This window comes from Delphinus delphis, chromosome 15 (genome assembly GCF_949987515.2).
Source record: "Delphinus delphis chromosome 15, mDelDel1.2, whole genome shotgun sequence".
Taxonomy (NCBI): domain Eukaryota; kingdom Metazoa; phylum Chordata; class Mammalia; order Artiodactyla; family Delphinidae; genus Delphinus; species Delphinus delphis.
Window position 1 is genome coordinate 73,498,223 of NC_082697.1, and position 25,519 is coordinate 73,523,741.

A 25,519-nucleotide genomic window follows, 5' to 3' on the forward strand; every position below is an offset into this window, starting at 1 on the left:
GCTCAGCGGCCATGGCTCACGGGCCCAGCTGCTCCGCGGCATGTGGGATCTTCCCAGACCGGGGCGCGAACCCACGTCCCCTGCATCGGCAGGCGGACTCTCAACCACTGCGCCACCAGGGAAGCCCTATTTCTTTTTTTTATATTTCTTTTTTATCTATTCATCCCTGGATCCAGGATATACAGATGATTAAGGGTTTATCCTTCTCCTTAAGAAGTATGCTGAAAATAGATCTGTAATTAACTATAATTCAACGTGATAACTGCCATAAAAGTAGGGTATTTGGGATGCCATGTGGACACAGAAATGGCACTACTGGATTCTCATGTTTAAAGGATAACTAAAAGTTCCCTAGTTTGAGAAAAGAAGGAAAAAGCACCCCAGTGAAGGAAATTGATGAAATTATTATTGACTGTACTTGTATGTATGAACTATCCTTCATTGTTTCTGCAAACTATGTTCATTACATTTACCTTTGAATAGAAATGACTTAGCATTCTTGCCTGATAAGTGTCCCATAGTAAAATGATGTGATTTCTTAATCATTCTGCATGCTCAACTTTTCTCCCCAGGAAATCAAAGTCCTAATGCTATAATTGCTATATTTATACTCCTTTCTGTAGAGGTTCCTATAGTTACATGTTCACAATTCAATTTACATTCCAATCCATCATGTCCAACTTCACCCAAAAGTCAATACACTTTTTTTAAAAAACATTATTGGAGGAGCAGATCATGCTTCTGAGCTGATTAATATTTTTTCTTCTTGATATAGGGAGTATAGTATTAATAACATTTCTCTGTTGTTTCTAGCACAAGATTATTGAATGCTTCAGGAGCCCAGTCTGAGACTTGCAAAGCTGCCAAAATATTTTAAGACAAATGAGAATGTGTAAACATACATGTTATCAGCTGTTTCATATTTGTGTTTTAGAGATAATGAGTCTCTAGTGGGCCACAAGAGCCCAATGGGATTAAAGATGTAAATTTCAAAATCTAGATTCCTTCCTACATTATCATATCTGGCTGGAGTTGTGTTTTCTCTGCATGTGAAACTATCAAGTCATTGTTTCTCAAGGGGGAATGCTTTGTCTATTAATAAAAATAATGAATTGCATAACAAATAACAGCAGGCCAAGCATGGACCAATAATGAAAATTTGTCATGAACTGAGGATTATGAATAATCCAATTCTGTGCACTTGAGCACACTTGGAAAGAGGATGGCAAGAAGGAAGAGGGAAGGGAGGGAAGGAAGGGAGAGAGGGAGGGAGGGAAGAGAAGGAGGGAGGGAGAGAGGAAGGATTAACTATATTATAGAGTTTACAGTGAGTTTACAGAAAGGAGGAATAAATTAGGTCTGAGCTTACAGTGAAATTTGAATTCACAACCAGGGGTTATGAGACTAATCTTTTAACCCTTGGAGAGCAAGAGCGAGAGCGAGCAAGCGAGCGAGCGAGCTAGAGAGAGAGAGAGAGAGAGAGAAAGTGTGTGTGTGTGTGTGTGTGTGTGTGTGTGTGTACACATATGTGTATATGTACCTACACTTGAGCAAAACAATTTATATGTACACACATACACTTCGAAGAAAACAACGAGCAAAAGCAACACCTTAAAGTCTGCAGTGCACATAGTGTGGTCATTAGTATGTATTTCTGGAGATTGTTTAAAATTCTCTTATTTTGAAAGAATGTTTTGAGTTAAATCAGCAATTGGCACTTCACAGCCTACAGGCCAAATTTGGCCTGCCACTTGTTTTATAAATAAAATTTTTGTAGAACACACTACACTTATTTATTTACATATTGTCTATGTCTGCTTTCACGCTACACAAGCCGAGTTGAATAGTTGGGAAAGTGACTGTAGCCCACAAAGCATAAAATATTTACTCTCTGGCCTTTTGCAGAGTAGGATGCCAACCCCTGAGTTTAATCCTCAATTTCAGCCCCTTCACAAATTATATATTTCTTATAATCTAATGAGCTTTCTAAGGCTAATATGTTTGTTCTGTTGAAAATTGTTTTGATCTCTCTGATTTTTTCCCAACTTTTTCATACTTACAGAAAAATTTAGAAAACATCTATATACCTGTAACAGATTCATTAGTTAAAATTTTGCCATATTTGCTTCATCTCTCTATGTACCTGTATACACACATGATTTCTTTGTTTTGTTTTTTTTTTTTGCTGTTGAATTATTTGAAAGTTGCAGATATTATGCTCCTTCAGCACACATCTCTAAGAATAAGAGCATTTCCTACATAAGTCATTGTTTTAAAATTTAAAGATACATGTACGGGCTTCTTGTTTATGTGTAAGAACTATTTCATTTCTATAGCATTTTATTCAACCCTGTGTTCCTATTTATAAATGGGAATTCCAAGTATCGTAATTATTTAGCTATTGATTATAACCTGAATAATGGTCCTCTAAAGATTTCCATGTCCTAATCCCTGGAATCTGTAAACACGTTCATTACCTTATATGGCAAAAGGGACTTTGTAGATGTAAGTAAGGAATCTTAAATGAAGAGATTATCCTGTATTACCTGGGTGGGCCCAGTGTAATCACAAGGGTCCTTATAAGAGGGAGGCAGGAGAGTTAAAAGGCAGAGAAGGTGATATGACATTGGAAGCAAAATCAGTGAAAGAAATGTGACAGCGCTACGCTTCTAGCATTGAAGATGGCGAGGCTAAGAATTTTCAAACCCATTTCAAAACCAGCAACTCATGGCTCCTTTTTTTTTTTTAAACAATGTTTCCCTCAATATCTCTCTTCTCTTGCATACTTTATTATAATTATCAAGAAGAAACCTAGTGATACCTTCAGTACTTTGCTTGGAAGTTTCCTTCGCTGCTTCAGTACTTTGCTTGGAAGTTTCCTTAGCTGGACCATCCAGTTTGTTTGGTTCATTTTCTACTTTCTGTATAACTACAGGTGACAGGGTTGGTAAACTTTCTGTTACTGTGTTATAAGACCCCCCTGCCTCTAGTGTCTAATCAGGTGTCCCTACATTCCTTAAAACCTGCACAGGTGGCCTCCTCAAAGTCTAAAATCTACTGTCAATTCATGTCCATTTAGACTTTTACTGCTGCTCCCCTTAAAGTCCCTCTAGCTACCTCCTCCTGTCCAGTTCCAAAACTTCTGCCACGTTTTAGGTGTTTGTTACGTTATCACCCTGCTTATGACACCAAAATCTGTATTAGTTATTTACTTAGCCATAGCAAATTACCCTATAATTTAGGGTAATTAGCTTAAAACAACAAATTATTATCTCACAGTTTCTGTAGATTAGGAATCCAGGTGCAGTTTATCTAGATACCTTGGGTCAAGGTCTTTCATGAGGGTGTGGTCAAACCGTGAGCTAGGACTGCAGTCATCTCAAGGTTCAATTGGGAGAGGATCCCTTTCCAAACTCCCTCCTGTGAGTGTGGGCAGGCCTCAGGTCCTTGCTGGCCATTGGCTGGGCATATCAGTTCTTTTGCCACTTGGGCCTCTATAAGGCAGTTCACAGCATGCAGCTGGCTTCCTTCCAATCAAATAAGCAAGAAAGAGTACCCAAGACAGAAGAAACACTTTTGTGACCTAATCTCAGAAATAACATCGCGTCACTTTTGCCATATTCTAGTTGTTAGAAGCAAGTCACTAGATCCAGCTCACACTTAAAGGAAGGGGATTACACATGTCATGAATACCAGAAGCAGGGATCATGGGGGCTCAGTCTCAGGGAGTGTGGCCACAAACACTTTTAGCATGAAAATAATTTAGAAAAAGTTTAATATTCTCCGTAAGATCAAGCCAGATTCAGAATTAGGCCTCATAACATGTCTGACACTTTCTCCTGTAAATTGTAGAAGCTTGACTGTCTGAAACCCTTGGGGAACCCGTCATTCTAGAAAGTCAGGTTTCTGGAGAGATTTGTCCCATTTAAGACCAAACCTTAATATTTTGGTGTAGAATTCCTCTGCATTTTGATGACATATTTCTTTACCTTCTTAAATAAATACTTGATCATAATTAAAATTTTCATTTCATCCAAAGGAAATTATGTGTTATAAAGAGAAAAATGCCCATCTTCTCTTTATATAGGATATAGAACTGTTGGTCCCTTTCTTAAAAAAGGCTTCCTGTCTGCCTTTTATAATTTCTGTGTCTTCCTTTGTTTCATTTGTCACTTCTCAGTTATCAGTACTTGCCCATTGCCTTCCTGTTTGCTGTATCTGATTGCTACAGGTTGAGACCAGATAACTTACGATGGTTAAAACCGTGTAAAGGAAAAGGGACCTAATGGAGGACTGTATCTGCAGTCTGCAAGTGTGTTAACTGGATCTGCAGTCTGCAAGTGGCCTGAGGACAAGTAACAAGAATGATGCAGGGCTTCCCTGGTGGCGCAGTGGTTGAGAGTCTGCCTGCCAATGCAGGGGACACGGGTTCGTGCCCCGGTCCAGCCTGCGCGTCCGGAGCCTGTGCTCTGCAACGGGAGAGGCCACAACAGTGAGAGGCCAGTGTACCAAAAAAAAAAAAAAAAAAAGAATGATGCATTGCTTGCTTCAGCCAGTAACTGAAGTTACTGAACTGCTTCAGCCAGTAACTAAGCTAACTTCACAGGCAGCTTAGATAAATTCTCCTCCCTTCTCTAGCTCTGTAGCCTAGGTAGTTCCACGATTGAAGGCTTCGCTTATAACAGAGTTAATTATACCTCACTCCAGAAATTTGAATCTGACTTTAGTCTATAAACCCAAAACAACAAATACAATTTACTTTTCTATTTAAGTTATTTCTTTTGAAATGGTATACGTCACCAGCCAAAGCCTCTCAACTGGAAGCGTGCTATCACCGTCACAAGTAAAAGCTATAAGGCAGGGTTAAATATGCGGAGCTCACTTTTTTTTTTTTCCGGTACACGGGCCTCTCACCGCTGTGGCCTCTCCTGTTGTGGAGCACAGGCTCCGGACGCGCAGGCTCAGCGGCCATGGCTCACGGCCCCAGCCGCTCTGTGGCATGTGGGATCCTCCTGGACCAGGGCACGAACCCGTGTCCCCTGCATCAGCAGGCGGACTCTCAACCACTGCGCCACCAGGGAAGCCCTCACATTTTTATATGCATTTCTTTTAGACCTTGTTTAGTGTTTTGCTCTGTGAGAAGATCAAGAGCAGTGTGGTAATCTTTATAAATTGCTAGACACAGACCAGGAGGCCTGCTCGAGGGGGCAAGGGTGGAACTGAGAAAGGATTCCTTGTGGTATTCAGGCTTTGAGAAACTTCTTTCAGAATCGCAAAATGTTAGAGCTTGTAAGGGAGTGGTTAAAAAAAAAACCCTTAGTCCTTTTCCCTCAGCTCCAGTGTCTTGCACATAGTTAACAATACAGCTCAAGTTTTTGGGAAGTACACATCTCTCCTTCTTATCTTTTTTCTCTGCATAACATAGAATTCCTTTTCCAGTAATAATGTGTTCCTTTACTTAGCAGTCTTATAAATAGTGGTTTCCAGCTTCTGCAAAGCTTTCAGCCACACGTTGCTCACATGGACCTCAGAGAACATACATACTATGAGTACACCCTCACCACATGTTTCTTTAAAACTAAGTACTATTGGGTCCTTTAATTTTAGCATCTCTTCTTCTCCTTTTCTATCTCCAGCTTTGCAGAGACCACCAAACTAGAGACCCCAAACCCATTTGTCACCACTAAAACGTAATATATGAAGATGGAAAGCTGTTGTAGGAATAGTAAATGACTTAGCAGAGTGGAAGATAGCTGAATTTATATGCCTGAAAAGAGGGGGATGCAAGCAAGCAGAGGAACAAGAAACAAGCCAGTTCACCCTGAACCCTACAAAAGTTCAGGGATTTGGAAACATCAGGTATTAGGGGAGGGGGATGAGGTCTGATACTAAAAAGAGAGAGATCAAAAGTCTGTATAGAGCAGTTAGACTTCCAGATCACCACCCTTCCCCTCCCCTTGTAGAAGAAGTACATTCTCTTAGAGGGAAAATAGGGACATTAGGAATAGAGTTAGGGCTCCAAATTGAAAACCAGAGCGTTAAGTGAAAGTCTGCTTTCTGAAAAAATAAATTATCATTAGATGATGCCTCAATTCTCTACCTCTACCCAGCTGAAGAATGCTGGTACCAAGGTAAGAGATTGTGGTGCTTTCTCTACGTTCTTAACTACCCCCAAAAAAAGCCTACAAACATGATACATGGAGAGCCCTGACCAAATAAAAGCTGGCTGAGGAAGTATACCTGCAGTTAGACTCAACCCTCATAAATGGAACTCTGCTTCATAGCCAAGACTCACTGGACGTTTGTAGAACTTCTCTAACATGAAAGAGACTAAAAGAAAGATAAAAAAGAACCTCAGAAGAAACAACATGTAAAGAGCAAAAGAAACGTAAATGAACTATAATTAACGTTCTTTAAAAGTAGAACAGGGACTTCCCTGGTGGCGCAGTGGTTAAGAATCCGCCTGCCAATGCAGGGGACACGGGTTCAAGCCCTATTCCGGGAAGATCCCAGATGCCGCGGAGCAGCTAAGCCCATGCACTACAACTGAGCCTGTGCTCTAGAGCCCGCGAGCCACAACTACTGAGCCCGCCTGCTGCAACTCCTGAAGCCTGCGCACCTAGAGCCCGTGCTCCGCAACAAGAGAAGCCACTGCAATGAAAAGCCTGCGCACCGCAACAAAGAGTAGCCCCTGCTCGACACAACCAGAGAAAACCCACACACAGCAACGAAGACCCAATGCAGCCATAAATAAATAAATAAATTTATTTAAAAAAAAACAACATAGAACAAAAAGACAAAGAGATGACTTGGAGAGGAAAAAAAATTAGAGGCTTAATTCAAGTGGTCTAACATTTGACTAATCGGAGTCCAAGAAAAATAGAGAAAATGATGAGTGGGAAATTATCAAAGTAATAATTTAAGGATATTCCCAAGAACAGAAGGACATGCATCTCCAGTACCGATGAGTGAAGAAAATGAGCCTCATCAAGGCACCTTATCATAAAATTATAGAACCACCAGAGATAAAGAGAAAATTCTTAAATAGTGCAGAGTGAAAACAAAGGTCACATACAAAGGACCAGGAATTAGAATGATATCAGCCTTGTCAGCAGAAACATGGGAAAATAGAAGACAATGGAGCAATGCCATAATTTCAGAGAGAAAATTACTATATTCTAGAATTATATAACCAGATGAAGTTTCAGACAGGTGTTAGGATAAGATAAAGACATTTTCAGACATGCAAAAAGACAAATACTGTATATTATCACTTATACGTGGAACCAAAAAAAATAAAGCAAGCTAGAGAATATAACGAAAAGAAACAGACTCACAGAAATGGAAAACAAACTAGTGCTTACCAGTGGGGAGAGGGAAGGGGGGCGGGTCAAGATAGAGGTAAGGGATTAAAAGGTACAAACTACTATTGTAAAATAAGTTACAAAGATACATTGTACACCACAGGGAATATAACCAACATTTTATAATAACTATAAATGGAGTATAATTTTTAAAAATTGTGAATCACTATGTTGTACACCTGAAACTTATGTAATATTGTAAATCAACTGTACCTCAATTTTTTTTTTTTTGGATAGGAAAGTAGGTTTATTGATGGGCATGAGTAAGGAGGGGACAGCGCCAAGGCTGTCATGTGGGCAGGGCACGCCATTCGTCCAGGGGCCACGATTAGGGATGTATTTGACTCCACAGCCTTCTAGGATGAGCTGCTTTTCTGGCACCATGTTTTCAAGTTCATCTGCATTAAACTTAGTGAATCCCCACTTGGAGATGTGGATCTTCTGGCAGCCAGGGAACTTGAACTTGGCCCTGCAGAGGGCCTCAAGCACATGCTCCTTGTTCTGCATCTTGGTGCGGATGGACATTATGACTTAGCCTATGTGGACCCTGGCCACTGTGCCCTGGGGCTTTCCAAAGGCACCGCGCATACCCGTCTGGAGCCTAGAGTGGGGACAGCATGCCAGTTTTTAATGTCCACTGGAAAGGGCTGTCTCCAAGGTCCCTTAGGGCAACCCGTACAGGCAAAGGGCTGCATACACTACTGAGGAGGCTGCTGTTTGCAGCCATTGTGCACCGGGCCCCCATGGGGATATGCCTCAATTGAAGAAAAAGAAAGAAAGGGAAAATGGGGAAAATGGGCAAAAGATCTGAATAGACACACCTTGCTGAAGGAAAATATACCAATGGCAGCTAAGCATATGAAAAGGTGCTCAACATTGTATGTCATTAGGAAAATCCAAATTAAAGCAATGAGATACCGCTACGCACCTAGTAGAATGGCCAAAATTCAAAACACTGACACCACCATATCATTGTGAGGATGTGGAGTAACAGAAACCTCATACATTGCTGGTGGGAATGCAAAATGGTGCAGCCACTTGGAAGACAGCTTGGCAGTTCCTTATAAAATTAAACATACACTTACCTTGTAATCCAGCCATCACATTCCTTGGTATTTACCCAAATGAGTTGAAAACTTATGTTCACACAAAACCTGTACACAGATGTTTACAGCAGCTTTGTTCATAATTGCTACAACTTGTAATTTGTAAGCCACCAAGATGTCCTTCAGTAGGTGAATGGGTAAATAAATATCCAGGCAATGGAACATTATTCAGTGATTAAAAGAAGTGAGTTATCAAGTTGCAAAAAGACATAGAGGAACCTTAAGTGCATATTACTAAGTGAAAGAAGCCAATCAAAAGGCTGCATACTGTATGATTCCAACTCTATGGAGATAGTAAAAAGATTGGGAGAAGGTAGGGAGGGCTAAATAGATGGAGCACAGGGCACTTTTATGCTAGTGGAACTATTCTGTGTGCTAGTGTAATGATGGATACATGTGTCAAAACCCATAGAAAGTACAACACAGAGAGTGAACCCTAGTGCAAACTAAAACTTCAGTTAATAACAGTGTATCTGTGCTGGTTTGTTAATTGTAACAAATGTACCACAGTAACGCAGGATGTTAATAATTGGGGAAAACTGTAGGAGACGGAGAGGAAGTATATGGGGACTCTGCTTTCAACTCACTTTTTCTGTAAACCTAAATCTGCTCTACAAATAAAGTCTATTATTTAAAAAGTATATGAGGCAATTATTAACTCTAGCTAAAACAGCACAAATTGTGTAAGAAAATGTAACTGTGATATTTATATTGTCATAATAATGAAAACTTACAGAATGTGGCTTTAAACAAAAATTATTGTATAATTTTTGAGAGACTAGAGGAAGGGAAGTATTACAACCTAATATCCTCATCTGTCATAATAGAAAGTCTGTGTAACAGAAGTGAACGTCTGAACGTGTTCCTGTCCAAAGGCGTTTCCTCCCCTGTGTACCCAAGCCCATCTCCCTGTTTCCTATATCATCACATTTTGCATTCCAGCAGAATCTTTCCCATCAACAAACAAATATGCCTTTAATTCTTCTATCTTAACACACACACACACACACACACACACACACACACACACACACACACACACACACACACACACACACACACACACCCTACACTTATGCCAGGTGCCCTGCCACTGCCATTCCATTTCTTTGCTTCCCTTTACTTAAAAGCTCGTTTTCTGTACTCCTGTCTCCAGTTCCACTCCCTCTATTTTTTCTTACATTCACTCCATTCAGAATTTCACAACTACCATTCTACTTAATTTGCTCTTGTCAAGTCACAGTGACCTTCACACTGCTTAGCCAATGGTCAGTTATCATCTTGTCTCCCAGCCTCTTTTGATACAGTTGATTACTCCCTCCTTGATACGTTTGCTTCACCTGGCTTCTAGACACCACTTTTTACATTTTTCCTTCTGTGTCATTGGTGACCTCTTCTCAGTCTTCTTTGCTGATTCTTCCTTTTCTCTCTGACCTCTTAATGTTAGAATGCCCCCATATCTCAGTCTTAAGTCCTCTGCTCTTCTCTCTCTACCCTGAGCACTTGGATAACCCAGGTATCAGGTATCAAGTTTTAAATACCATCTATAAGTTGATGATTCTCAAATTTATAGATCCCAGCCCAGACCTCTTCCATGAACCCTAGATTTGTATATCTAACTGGCTACTTGACATTTTCATTTATTGTGTAATAGACATCTGAAGCTTAACATTTCTGAAATTGAACGCCTGAAAAGCTGCTATATCCAGGACCTTGCCCAACTGAGTTGATGGCAACTTCATATTTCCAGTTGGTAGTTGCTTAGGCCAAAAGCCTTGGAGTCATCCTTGACTCCCCTTTGCTCTCTCACATTCCACATCCAGTCTGTTAGGAAATCTAGACATGATTAGGAAAAGAAAATCCACAAACGTACCACTTCTCACCACCTCCACCGCTGCCTCCTTGTCATCCTGTCTTGTCTGGATTACTGCTGTTGCCTCCGCACTTCTGTCCTTGGCCCTTTACAGTCTAAACAGAGCAATTAGGATGACCCTTTTAAAATCTAAGCCCCATCATGGTACTTAGTAGCCTCCCATTTCACTACACTGGAAAAATTAATTTCTCTGTGCCTCAGTTGCTTCATCTGTAAAAAGAGAATAATACCTCCCTCAGGAGACTGTGGGATTCGATAAGGTGATAAATGTGAAACGCATGCTCAACACTAACCTGATGCAGAGAAGATAACAAAGTTTAGCTGCTGTTCGTATTATTTTTATTGCCAATGCACCCTCTAAATCAGAAGCCTACTTTTGTTTCCTTGTTGTTCTTCAGTGCTTGAGGTGGGAGGGCTCTGTACGAGCATTTGGATTCTGACTGCCTAGCTCATTTCTGTCTAGCAAAATCCTCAGTTCATTAGTACCAGAGATTAGTATGTCCAGAAACACTGTTCCTTTAGCCAGAGGAAATTCCACTCCTAACTTTGCCGTGCTTGGTTTCCTGCACTAAATAGGAACTGCTTTGTCAGTAGAAAGTGTTCTTTTTGTCAGTACTGTAGTTCCTAACTTTTGAAGCATTTTTTCCCTAAAGGATAATGAGAGGAGACGGCTTCCCACTTATTTTTTGATTGAGCCTTTTGTCTGATGTCTTATCCTGAACTCCCCCCCCACCTTTTTTAAATTACATTTGTAACATCACATATTTAAGGTTTTGGTTTTTCCCCCCTTTCATATAAGCCTTACCTCTCTGGAAATGTTGATTTCTGGAAGACACTTATAATATTTAATGTTCCCACTCGTATATTCTGTCATGCCTTACAACAAACCAAAAAGAGAAGGGAAAATTTAACAGTTGGATTTGCTAATAGTAGTAAAATGCAAAGAGCGTGGTATAATGGGAGAGTGCTGAGCCAGGGCCTTCTGAGCCTCACTCTGCCACTAACTAGCTGTATGACCCCGTGGGCTTGCGTTGAACCTTCTGCTTGAATTCTAGCAGAAGAGGCTAGCTAAGAGAGAGGAGAGTTGGTTTCTGAGAGGATGTGAGGAATATAAGAAAAGTTTCTTAGGGACCAAACCCACTAACACTGGAAGAGGCACTGGGGCAAACAAACTTGTTCTGGTTCGGTAAAGGAGCCAAGGCACAGGACCCTAGGCCTGAGCAGCTTATGCTTAGAGACTTGGAGGATGGGGGTTGGGACTCAGTTCCCTGAATAGAGAGAGAAGGAAAGACACTTGAGAATCTGGTAAAAAGCAAAAACAAAAAACCTATTCTAATGGCTTGAGCCCCTGCTTTGGATATAGTGTCTGCTTGTCCCACAGATAGTAGAGACAGGCACAGTGGAAGTCAGTGTTAACATGATACACACACACTTCCTACATCAGAAAGCTGGAACAGTAATACAGTGTTATATGTCAATTATATCTCAGTAAAACTGGGGGGAAATGAAGAAAGCTGGAACACTCTCTGGACTGTGGTGCTGGGGTAAAGCAAACAGGATTCTGACATGCAGCTTCTTCAGGGAGCAGTTAGGCCAACCCTCCAGTGACCTGGGACTCTTTGAGGGTATGAAGGTTTCGAGGCACTCCTAGCAGCTGCATTGTTGTTATCCTGCACTCACCTCAGCTTCCAGTGTGATGCATATCTAAAGAAATATCTTATGCATAAGCCTCTTCTCTCTGCTTTAATTTAGCCTTCCTAGAACTGTAGCAGAGACCCTAAAGAATAGACCAGGTTTTAGAAATTGCAGAGAAAGAGACAGGAAAACAGTACATTCATTCTCTCAATCTCAGAAGGAATACTGCTACTTTTAGAAGTGGATCAGTCATCTTATGACCAAGTAAAAATCCTTTAGGTCTGTAGGCTTCAGTAGTCACCATTTAGAGGATTTCTTTGTGCTCTGAGGGGCTACCCAGTGGCTCTCTTCCCAATGACAATCCATAGTTTCTTCCTGTAGTTTCTCGAGTCCAGCAGTTAACAAACTGTAGCTGATGGAGACTTTCTTCACTCTTGATTGACATGAATAGTTCCCAGTTTTTTTCTGTTGTTGACAGTGTTGAAACAAACATCTTTGCACTTAAAGTGTGTGTGTATGTGTGTGTGAAAGAGAGAGCAAGACAGAGCGAGAGTAGTAAATTCCTAAGCTACTGGCTTGTTTTGTTATTGAAGTGTAACATACATAGAGAAAAGTATCCAAGTCATAGCTCAATAAATGATCACAAAATGAACACATCTTTATAATCGCTACCCATATCAAGACAGAAAACTACCAGCACGCTGGAAGCCTCTCTCATCCCCCTGCCAATCACCACCACCCTGCTCCTCCCCAGAGTAAACAGTATCCCGATTTCTAACATCAGAGTTGCTTTGCCTATTTTTGAGCTTTAAAAGTTTTAAATGGAGACATGTGTCAATAGTATATTATTTTTGGAGATCTGGCTTGTTTCTCCTCATCATTATGTGTTGGGATTCATCTACATTGTTGGTTTAGTAGTAGTTCATTTTTAAAATTGCAGTATGGCATATCATTATATAGATAAACACATTTATTTATTCGTTCTAACTGTACTGCTCTGCAGTGCCACCTTTGTCATAAACCAGTTATCTCTAAATGGGGGTCTGTTTCTGGACTCTTCATTTTGTTTCATTAATATATTTGTCTATCCTCATGCCAAAACCTTACCGTCTTGATTATAGCTATGTTTTTTGTATGTATAGGTGTATAATATTCTATTATGATAGAATAAGTCCTTCCACTTTGTTCTTTTTAAGATTACCTTGATTATTCTTGGCCCTATGCATTTCCATAAAACTTCTACAATCAGCTTGAAATTATTCCTACCCCTATCCCTACCCCTACCCCTACCCCTACCCCAAAAAAGCATGCTAGAATTTTTATTGGAAATCCTTTGAGGAGAATGGACAGCTTTACTATGTTGAATGTTACAATCCCTGAAAGTGGTATGTCTCTCTCTTTATTTGGTCTTTAATTTCTCTCAATAATATTTTATAGTTTTCTATGTAAGCATCTTATACACCTTTTAAAAAACTATTGCCTAATTATTGCTGCTATTAGAAACATACTTTTATATGTTGAAAAGAGTAAGTTTTTAATTATAAGATTTTACAAGGTTAAAAGTATATATCATTTTAAGAACCACCTAATATTCAAATTATTATGGGAATATTGGGTACATTAAGAAAAGTAAAGCTGAATTAAATCCAGAGTTGTAGGGTTGGAGATGTCAGAAGGAAATCAGGAGGAGCCTATTCCTAAATTATGTGAATTCTGTGTTGGTTGCTGGAGAGAGAAGGCTTGGGCTTGCTTTCTCTCTCAGCTAAAATGATTGGAACTTGGAATGTTAGGATGCTTTTCTTTCTTCTTCAGAGACTCTACGCCCTCTCCCAGCCAGCCCACAAGTTGGGAGCACCCAGGCAAAAGTAGAGCAAGTGGGGTCAGAGTGAACAGGGATTTCACTCAGTCCTCAACTCAGGCTGCTTCTGCACTGACGGGCTTCCTTCCCGTTCTAAAACTTGCCAAAAATGAAGCAGTGAACCCATCCACTATCAGTCCTTGCAAGCATCCCAAAGTGATGATGACAGTACCTGTTTCCTTAAACTCATACTTGGCTTTGTTTTTCCAGGTCTATAAAGGAGAATTTCAGCTACCTGAATTTCTTAAAGGAAAACCTCAGGTACTGTGTCTGCTTCCTCCTCTTGATATACAATAAGATGGGCTCTTGCATTGAAGTAATCTTTTCAAAGAGATAAATCTATGTGCTGGTGGTAGAAAGACTGGCTTCTGCTGGGATATCAGCTCGGTGCTTTGTGACCACCTAGAGGGGTGGGATAGGGAGGGTGGGAGGGAGACGCCAGAGGGAGGAGATGTGGGGATATATGTATATGTATAGCTGATTCACTTTGTTATAAAACAGAAGCTAACACACCATTGTAAAGCAATTATACTCCAATAAAGATGTTAAAAAACAGAAAAAAGAAAGACAGACTGGCTTCTGGTAATTGTTGGTTTTAACAATCTGTGTTAAACAGACTTGTTAAATTTAACAGTTTAACACAGTTTGAATTTCAGAGGGCTCCGTGTCTTCCAAGAGTAGGGAAATACTTTATTGATAACTAAAATCTGATTGTTTGAGGTCGCCCACAAGCCACACAGTATTCCACATATAAGGAGCCTGCCTTGGTGAATCTGCTCCAGGCTTCTGATACCTAACTTGAAATAAAAATGTATAGCCACCCTTTGTTCTTATTACATATACATCCATGGCCTTTTCATTTTTCTCATTTGGAGCCTAGAAGACTTGTGAATACATTATACACACAGCCATTGACCCTCAACTGCTAAGTCCCCCAAGTTGGGAATGGATGGTATGAGTTTGAAGTTTATAACTTTTACTTTTTAAAAAATTAATTAAAACAGATCCAGAGTTCTCCTTGTAATGTCACACTGTCACTTACTTGGATTCCAATACTGTTTCTTGAGTTGAAGAGAAATAGGTGACGTTATGGCCGACAGGCCTAGAGTAGCCCAGAGTGTCCTGCATGAGCGCATCACCTGCCATTCCTATGTAGTAGTGGGAAGAAATCAATGACTACAGCCTGAGTCCAGCAGAAGACTTCCCTGTCCAGCATGGTGATAATACATGTTGCCTCCAGGCTGCTGCTATCAGTGATTAGCTTGTTAATAGGAAATGAAGACCCAGCACTGAACTCAGTTTCTAAAAGTGTTCCAGATCTGGGTTGTTGAGGGGAACCTCACAGATTGTGTGAAGTCGTGTTGCCTAAAGCAAGCCTAGAGTACATGGGCTTCTCTGTAAGAGCAGCTGTGTCTCACACCAGGATTGAAGGCTCTGTCTTCTCAGATCCTTGTCTCATAACAACCATCAATAACTGATACATATTACTTGACTATTTTAAACTACTTTCATGGTATATGCTTATTAACATATATTTAATTTTAATCCATCCATTCATTCATTTAAAAAATGTCTACTGAATTACTTTTATGTGTGAGAAATTGAAATAAGGCCTCAAGAGTCAGAGGAAAAAAAAAGATCTTCTCAGAGGAACTCCTTATCTATCCAAAAGACTCTGATCAACTTTTGCAGACAAAGGGGCACAGGGGCCCTGAGCCTTGGCTGGGCAAGATGTGCCAGAAACCTGGATGGATTCGTGAACAAGTTGTCACTCACTCACAGGCTATGGTAACTGGAGCCAGAGAATAATCCAAGAGGGAGAGTCTTGAAGAAATGTCAAATCCAAAGGCTGTTTTGCATAGTAATTCTGAAGGAGTCAAGAAAGGGAATTTGAGACTAAAACTAAAGGGACACCCCTGCTTCGCAGCATACATAAAAATCATTTCCAGGTAGGTTATAGGCCTAACTGTGAAAGGCAAAATAATAAAGTTTCTAGGAGGCAATAAAGGAGAATATCTTCATGACCTTAAAAGAGAGGGATTTCTTAAGTGAGTTATAAAAAATACTGATCATTAATTTAATTTAATTAATTAATTTATTTAAACATCTTTATTGGAGTATAATTGCTTTACAATGGTGTGTTAGTTTCTGCTTTATAACAAAGTGAATCAGCTATACATATACATATATCCCCATTTCTCCTCCCTCTTGCGTCTCCACCCTCCCTATCCCACCCCTCTAAGTGGTCACAAAGCACCGAGCTGATCTCCCTGTGTTATGTGGCTGCTTCCCACTAGCTATCTGTTTTACATTTGGTAGTGTATATATTAGTCCATGCCACTCTCTTACTTCGTCCCAGCTTACCCTTCCCCCTCCCCATGTCCTCAAGTCCATTCTCTACATCTGCATCATTATTCCTGTCCTGCCCCTAGGTTCTTCATAACCTTTTTTTTTTTTAGATTCCATATATATGTGTTAGCATACGGTATTTGTTTTTCTCTTTCTGACTTACTTCACTCTGTATGACAGACTCTAGGTCCAACCACCTCACTACAAATAACTCAATTTTGTTTCTTTTTATGGATCATTAATTTTAAAATGGATAATTTGGACTACATTAAAATTGAGAACATTTACTTATTAGAAAGCATCATAAAGACAGTAAAAAAGGACACCTTAAGGGGGGGAAATTTTTTTTTTTTAACATCTTTATTGGGGTATAATTGCTTTACAATGGTGTGTTAGTGTCTGCTTTATAACAAAGTGAATCAGTCATACATAAACATATGTTCCCATATGTCTTCCCTCTTGTGTCTCCCTCCCTCCCACCCTCCCTATCCCACCCCTCCAGGCTGTCACAAAGCACCGAGCCAATATCCCTGTGCCATGCGGCTGCTTGGGGGGGAAATTTTTGAAACAAAAGATTCATCAGTATAGAGAATTCCTACAAATAAATAAGGAAAAGGTAATAAAAAATTGGGCAAAAGACTTAACATAGGCACTTCAAGCCCCGTTCTGGTTAGTTTCATTTAATGTATCACACACATGCTAGAAAAAAGCCTATAAAAGGCTTTTATTTAACGTCTAATACATGAGAAAACTGAAGCCCACAGAACTCTCAGGATTACATTTAGCTAGAATTCTGACAAAACTCAGGAAAGTGCTATACTTAAGATTATAGTCTTGGGAATTCCCTGGCGTCCAGTGGTTAGGACTCTGCACTTCCACTGCCGGGGGCCCGGATTCGATCACTGGTGGGGGAACTAAGATCCCGCAAGCCACACGGTGTGGCCAAAAAATATATATATAGTTTTGTTATAAAGGAAACAATTCAAGACCAACCAAATGAAGAGACACATAGGACAAGGTCTGGGAGAGTCTCAGACTCAGAGTTTCTGTGCCCATTCCCTGTGGAATCAGTGTACTTCTCCCTCAGAGCACATCAGCATGATCACCAACCAGGGCGCTCCACTGAACTTCGGCATCCAGAGTCTTTACTGAAGTCTAAGTACATAGGCATGATTGATTGACTCATTCGCATGGAATTGAACTCAATCCCCAGTCATAGTCCCCTTCCCAGAAGCTGGGCTGGCTCAGAGCCCCAACCCTCAAATCACAGGTTGGTCTTCCTGGTGACCAGCCCTCATCCTGAGTCATCTCATCTCTTAGCAGAAACTCAGGTATGATCTAAGGGGCTCATGAATAACAAAGACACTCCTGTTACCTGGAAAATTCCAAGGATTTAGAGTCTCCCTACCAGGAACGAGAGCCAAAGGCCAGTCATCTTCTTTATTATACAACAGTAGCAGACGGAATTCATTAGAAAGTCTCTGATCACAGCCTGCAAGCTACACCTGATATTTTGACAAGAGCAGTCACTTCTCATGCTAACCAACGTTAAAACATCTTTTGCTTCCTTCCACAGACTGAGCAAGTGGAGTAACAGAGCCAGGAACCTCTTGCATACTTGAGGTGAGGTTGGGGACATTGCTGGGTCTTTGGGTTTCACTGCTTAGGCTCTCGGGAGGCAGCGCAGCAGGTGGAGGGCACAGCCCTGGGGTCAGTTCACCTGCTTTGGAATCTCGGCTCTGTGTGGCATTGAGCAAGTTACTTAACTTCTCTGTGTCTTAGTTTCTGCATCTGTAAAATGAGGACCATGTTAATAAGAGAGTGGTAGAATTAACCATGATAATGTCTGCCAGAAGCCTGGCACATAGTAAGCACTCAAACAGTGTTAGTTATTATTTTCAGTATGAGGAGGGGTTTAAAATGATAAAATATTTTAGCTGAAAGAAACCTGAAGGCCATCAACCTCAACCCCCTGTTTACTGATAAGGAAACTGATCCTAGAAAGAGGATTTGTCAAGTTCACATCATAGGTCGGAAAAACTCAAGGCTAAAGAGCACCGTCTCCTGACGTCCAGCCGGGGATTCTTTCACCACCCTGTACTGCTTCCTCTGTATGCTGGATGTGCAGATGCTTTTGCGCTCATATTTTCGGGAGTTGCCTGGTTGGTTTTTCAACCTTGCTGATGTTAATGCATTATGCTGTCTTAATGTTTGTAACCTATGTTGTCTCATTGTAGTTAAAGGCTACAGTGTGGAGCAGGACTTATCAGCCCTTTCTATCTGAGTAATCATCAGGTGCATGTCCAGGGATACCAGCCAATTAGTGGCAAAGCTGGTTTCTGAACCTAGACCTCCTGACATGGCTGCTCAGACCTCACACCCCTATCCCACACTTTCTTAAGATTCTGTTTTGCTCTGAATATTTTGGTTATGCCTTAGATCATTTGGAACTTGAAAAGCTTTCTTTAAAATATGATTTTTCCTGGGAATTCCCTAGCAGCCAAGGGGTTAGGGCTCCGTGCTTCCACTACAGGGGGCAGGGTTTGATCCCTGGTCGAGGAAGTAAGGTTCCACAGCCGTGCAGTGTGGGGAAAAAAATTAAATAAAGTAAAATAAAATAAAATACTAAAATAAATAAAAATAAAACATATTATAAAAAAGTAAAAAATAAAATCTGTTTTTTTCTTACAGTTTTGTTTGCTGTTTTATTTTTATTTTTTATAATAACCATGTATTGAGTGTGTACTCCATACCAGGTGTAAAATACCAAGCATCATATATATATATATAGTATATATGATATAGGATATACTATATTATATCTAAAATAAATATATATATTATTCATATACATACATATATGAATGATTTCATTCAAGTTTCAAACCACTCTGGCAAGTAGGTGATATTATTCCTCTTCTACTGTTGAGAAAATTGAGATTGAATAATTTGATTTGAATAAGAGGTTTTTATGACTTGCTGTGTGCTAATAGATTATGTGCTAATAGATTATAGATAGAAAAAACACATGAATGCTGCTGTGCCATGTCAAAATCACGGATGGCAGTGAGTTAATATTCATAGGTTTTAGGAATTATGATTGCCTTTTTTGCTAAGAAGCAAATGCTAAATGTAGACTTCAACTCGATGGGCATACAGGTATAACAGCCGTTATCAGGCCTTGGATAATTTTGTTTATTCAAAAATACTTTCAAAAGTATAGATAGGGCTTCCCTGGTGGCGCAGTGGTTGAGAGTCCGCCTGCCGATGCAGGGGACATGGGTTCATGCCCCGGTCCGGGAGGATCCCGCATGCCACAGAGCGACTGGGCACGTGGGCCATGGCTGCTGGGCCTGCGCATCCGGAGCCTGTGCTCCGCGACGCGAGAGGCCACAGCAGTGAGAGGCCCATGTACCGAAAAAAAAAAAAGTATAGATAAATTCCCTCCTGGAAACATGCATACAGGGATTCATTACTGACCAGCTGTTTTACAAGACAGAATGCAGTGTCAGTGGACTCCAGCCTTGAGTGGCCTCCACAGCAGCATTTCATCCTTGTTTGCTTATCGAGGCTTGTAGGTGCCCACGTGCAATGAGAGAAGGACTCGGGAGAAGCTAGGAAGACATCAAAGCATCTCAAGACAAATCATAGTCTTTCTCTTGTCTTTTGGATCCCTTTGGCATATGAACGACAGTCACTGTGTTTCCTAAAGCTTCCTATAAAGAATCTCAGTATCCACTTTTTCATACTGAGCCAGCATGTTCGACCCCTGGACATTTGACGTCCCTGTCAGTGCCCCTGCAGTAGCTTCAATTGCAGATGACAGTTGCAGTCATTTAGAAATGGGCAGGAACAGCCCTTGCTTTGGCTGCCATCCTTTTGTGTTGCACATCGAAGCTACTGGCAGGCATCTAAAAGCATCCCAGACTGAGGGAGAGTGTGCCTCTCTCATAGTCCTGAGGTAGCTGTTCTCATAATGGTCCATCCCCCTACCTGTCTACCTGGCTTGTGCCAGGCCCACAGCTGGAAAGGAGGCGGTGTCATGCAGGGGAGAACAAACTGACTGCATACCTGTAACACATTCTGTTTGTTTGCCCTAGGGAAGACTGCTGCCTTTTCAGCAGCAGAGAAGTTTCTAGGACTGGCTGTTTCTAGAACTGGCTGTCCCCTGCTGAGATCAGTGGAGCATAGGTACCATGGCCCGCATCTCTTTCTCATTTGCCAGTTCTTCCCACTGAGAGGGTGGGATGTCAGCACACATTCGGACCCTCCTGAGTGACCTGCTTCTTCCCGAGTACAGTGCTCTTGATTACGTGCACGGGCCTGTGGAGAAGGAGCCCAGAGAGGATGTGTGCTTTCTCTTAAAACTGCTCTGGTCCTCATCTTTTCTTACCAGATTCCAAACTTTGTTTTCAAGGGGAGGGTTTAAAGATGGGATTCTGTAAGCAAAATTGGGTAATTTCATCTTGGAATAGGTTGTCTGTACATGTTCTAATGTTTTGTAGAACACTTGTACCTGTTTAAATGTATTGATGTGGATAATATTAAATATCTTAATTATTTAAATAATTCATTGTATTGTTTCTGAGAAGTTGAGGAATTACCACATACATTTACAACTTGATGACTTTTGTATTTTATTTTTCAAAATAAAAGCTTTAAATGTGAAGCACTGGTAGTTTACATGTTTTCATTACTGTGATTTCTGAGAAGCAATAAGACCTATCAGATAATGATCTGATAAACCAGTTTCTTCAGTTGCTGTATTTTAGATATTCCCCTCTATATATCATAATTTCTTAGTGAAGTTTTTGCTATAATTTATTTCAGAGAGACCTGCTACCATCCTTTTGTCTCAGAATCCTGTTCTTCTCTTTCCTTCTCAATTCTCTGGTCTCCATAAATTCTAATTCCTCAGAAAGACTTTCCCTGATCCCCTTCCTGCCTGCCTTATTCACAATATCACCTTATCACACTTTGCAGTTTTTAATGTTTCTTAACTTCTTAAATTGTCTATCTCTTATACTAGATGGTAAGTTCCTGGAAGACAGAGACTATGTCTTTTCTTGTCCATTTTTGTACCCCTGACACCTAGCAGAATGTCTGGCACATTGTAAGAACCTAGTAAAATATTTGGTAAATGATTAATCCTCCCAGACAGAAACTTCTAACATATCATTTTCAGATGAAGAAACAGAGGCTCAGCCAGGTCAAGCCACGTACACAAGGCCCCTCAGCTACTGCCACAGTGGTGACCTGGTATCTAAGCCTGACTCTAGTATCCTTCTTTCCGCTCCACGCCCCTAGCCGTGTTCCCTTCAACTGAAAATTAATACTGCTGCCACATCAATCCTTTGTTCAGCACTGTGTCTTAAGTCACTCTTTTGTTCAAAAACCTTCTTTGATTCTCCGATGCCTCGCACGTTACATGTAAACTGTTCTGTCTCTGCAGTGTAGCCTCACCACCCACTTGTGAACAGTACACCTCTTCCCTGTCTCCTTACACTCTGCTTTCTGCTTCTTCCAGATGCCCAGAAACCTAATCCCCTCTCCCCTCTCCCTGGGAAATCCCAGCCCTGTTAAGGGCTCAGCTGTTGTAAGTCCCATTTCTTGTTACTGCTCTAGTTACTGCTCCAGCCTCCAGATAGCAATAAAATCAGCTTCAGCGTAACATAATTTGTTTTTGGTTTTGGTTTTTTGCTTATTTCTTGTGTTAGTCTTATGTTACCAGCATTGTAGGGAGGAGGTCACATATTCCTCTAGAGCCTATCAGAATGGGAGGCGAGGACATTTCTAAACTATAACCCATCCTGACTCCAATACGCGCCCCTAGGTGAACATAAGGATTTTTATTCCCTACGCCTGCCCACCCCTGGAGACTCCACTGTCATGAGTGGGAATGTATTGGAATAGGAAAAGGGCAGAGAACCACCGCACAAAAACAGCTGACTCAGGAAAGAAGAAACCGCTGCACAACTGGCCCGGAGAAGCAGATGCTGTAATATCTCCCTCCCTGTTGACATTCCCTCCTTCACAAAGCCTTCTTTCTGGTCTGAGCACATTTCTCTTGAGCCTTGCGAAGCAAAGCATTTCTGTTCCATGTGACATCTTAGAAGACCTGTAGGAAGATGACTATATTTGTGAGATGTTGTGATTTGATGGAATCAAATGGAATTCTTGCCAAACAAATGAAAGATGCCTGGAGTAAAATTAAAAAATTGGTAACTGGGGGATTTCCCTGGTGGTCCAGTGGTTAAGAATCCACCTTCCAATGCAGGGGACGCAGGTTCGATCCCTGGTTGGGGAACTAAGATCCCACGTGCCGTGGGGCAACTAAGCCCGCGCGCCACAACTACTGAGCCTGCACAGTCTGGAGCCCACGTGCCGCAAGGAAGGGCCCACGCACTGCAGATCCCAAGTGCCGCAGCTAAGACCCAACGCAGCCAAAAATAAAATAAATAAATATTTTTTTAAATTAAATAAAAATTGATAACGGGGTAAGGGACCAGGGTAGATGTGTTGCCTGTGAAGATCAGAGAGCTGCCCAGGGCCAGCACAGCCATGGCTATAGCCAGCGGGTGAGCCTGTGGAGCCAGGGAGAGGCTGGCATCCTCAGTGGCTGCAGGAGGAGGCTGGAGAGAGCATCATCCATGAAGAATCAGAGAATTTTTAAATGAGAGAAAAAAATCTTAGTAATCACTTAGCCACGTAATCATTCTAGAAACATTTATCAACAGCTTCTCATTGTCTAGATCCTGTGCCTGAGTTTACATGTTTAAACTCATTTAATTCTCAAAATCACCGTCTGAGGTAGGTACTGTGACTACCTGCATTCTATAGACATTGGCTTGGGAGGCAGTACCAGCTTTCTAGACCAGCTAGTAAGTGACGGGATCAGAATACAAATACAGGCAACCTGGCTCCAGAGCCTACACCCTTAACCACCACTCTACCTTCAGTAATCATCTTTATACTAGAATAAAAACTTGTCATTAGCATTGAGTGACAACTATTTAAATACCTCCCTTGTACTTAGTAATTTGCTAAGAAGTATAGGCAGATTGCTGCCCTTGGGAATTTATGGTCTTGGTGAAAATCAAGAAAAATGTACAGAAAACAATTATTTCAAGCTTATCTAACAAAACCTATAGTATTACCTACGACAACCTGGCTTAGTAGGTGATGAGTAAGTAATAGTCTAGGCAGGACTCCATTCAGTGTTGCCCCAAAATTTGTTTTTCTAGGGAGCTACTGATCCTGGGGGCTGTCTGAGCTTTTCTCTGGCAAGGTCAGTAATTTCAGCATTGAGTTCCCTTTCCTGATTGTTTGTCACTACCCAACAGTCTTCTGCAGGGAATTTAGGCCTTTGCTTAAAGCAGAGCAGTCACTTTGTTATTCTGAGCAAAAGATCATTTTTATTCATTTTGGGTTTAAGTCCTAACAAAGCTCGTCATTTGAGGGGTTTTTTTTGGGGGGGTGATTCTGGCTAGACAGAAAAATAAATGACTTTGATTCTCCCTTTGGAGTTTGCTGATTATTACTGAACATCCAAAATTGAATCATTCTTCACAATAAAACCACTATTTTTGTTGTTGTATACTGTAGAAATGGCTGTGGCCTTGCCCTGAGAAGGAAAACCTTAAATGCCCTCTGTTGGTCAAACATGGAATAACTGCTGAACGTATGAAAAAGTGTTAAAAGTTACAAGAATTAGGGAAATTAGGGAAATATATCACAAAGGTGTGCAAAGCTTTCTCTACAAAGATGTCCGTTGCAATGAAGTTTATAGAAACAAAAAACGGGAAAAAAAACTTAACAAAAGGGGGGGGCTTAGTTAAATGAATTATGGTACATCCACGTAACAGAATACTCTTCAGCTAATACAGTATTGTAGAAAAATATTTCATAACAGCAAAAATGTTCATGTTACATTAAGTGAAAATTTGAAATCACAAAGCTGTTTAGTGTGCTCCCACTTTTATGATTGAAAGGGTAGACAGAAAACTAGAGTCACTAAATTGATAGAAAACAGAAAGGACATGTGCCAGTGTCCCTTGTTATCTCTTTATGTTGGAGTTTTGGGGAATTCTTATTTTCTTTGTGCTTAACTCTGTTTTCTAGATTCGGCATGAATTACTTTAAGTAAAAAAGTGAAAAACAATGAGAATTTTTTAGAAAAGAGAAATCGAAATTGAACCGGCCTAATCTTAGAGATAAAATCGGGGGTCTAGAGTAGTGCTGTAACTTACCCAAGCCTACCCATCCAGTGAGACTTAACGTGGACTTTCAGTTCATTTATTTTCTGGTAAGTCTCATTTAGCTACTTCTTTTGATGAAAAATTAGTAGTGTTAATAATCTGAAGACTTGGCTATTGGTTGTTCTTCACAAATGAGTAAATGAGACTTGAATTAGAAATGAAACTGCGCTGAGATCTATTGAAAGTCAACCCTCGACACAAAGGTTTGTTTAAAAACAAAAAAGAAGAAGAAAAATTTTAAAAAAAACAAGAAATGAAGCTGAGTATTAGCTATTAGGACATTTAGATGGAGCACATTTGAAAAGATCACAATGGACTTAGAATTGATCTATTTCTCTTGTGTAGGGGTTGGTAAACTACAGCCATTGGGTCAAATCTGACCACACCATTTATGTCTTACAACATAATTTATGACATAACCTCTATGACATCACTTATGTCTTGTGTATGGCAGCTTTTCTTCAACAGCAGCAGAGTTGAGTAGAGACAAAGACTGTGGCCTGCTAAGCTAAAAATATTTACTCTCTGGCCCTTTACAGGGACTTCCCTGGCAGTTCAGTGGTTAAGACTCCACGCTTCCACTTGAGGGGTCATGGGTTCAATCCCCGGTTGGGGAACTAAGATCCCACATGCCACGCAGCATGGCCTTAAAAAAAAGAAGAAAAAAAAAAAAAACGTTTTCAGACCCCTACTCTTATAGATTATTTTCATTCTATATTGCCTCAGGATATTTTAATGTTTCACCAAAGGACTCTTAGCTGGCAGTTCAGAACAAATATTAGCAGCTAGGAAGCCCCCAAAAGGCAAGTGGTTTTTCTCTGATACTTTTTTACTGCCTCAGAGAAGCAGGCCACTCCCAGCCTCAAATACAAGGCAGTTTCTAAGTGGGTGTGGGTACCTGGGGGAAGAAAGGCTGTGGAATGGTGGAGAGGCCCCAAGAGATGAGGACACTAAAAGATAGGGTACTTCTTGTCAGGGTACAGGGAATTATATTTCCAGCTAAATTATTTTTCCACTTGATGGAATCATATTGAATAATAGATATTTAAACTGTGAAGTGCTTAAACCTGAACTGA

General features: G+C 40.7%; 1 protein-coding gene and 1 non-coding gene across 2 annotated transcripts in view; one reads left to right on the plus strand and one right to left on the minus strand.

Annotated features, from left to right (window-relative positions):
- The window catches only part of TPST1 (tyrosylprotein sulfotransferase 1), a 116,844-nt gene extending 95,996 nt beyond the window's left edge, over positions 1-20,848 (plus strand). The window contains exons 4-6 of the mRNA XM_060032189.1: positions 14,047-14,097; positions 17,762-17,808; positions 20,286-20,848. Of these exons, the coding sequence (XP_059888172.1) occupies positions 14,047-14,097; positions 17,762-17,779 (69 nt within the window). The 3' untranslated portion in view covers positions 17,780-17,808; positions 20,286-20,848. The remainder of the gene's footprint in view (positions 1-14,046; positions 14,098-17,761; positions 17,809-20,285) is intronic.
- LOC132439099 (small nucleolar RNA SNORA70) lies at positions 8,010-8,140 on the minus strand. Its single transcript, XR_009522324.1, has one exon. It is a non-coding gene; the product is annotated as a small nucleolar RNA SNORA70 (small nucleolar RNA).
- Positions 20,849-25,519: the final 4,671 nt, after the last annotated feature.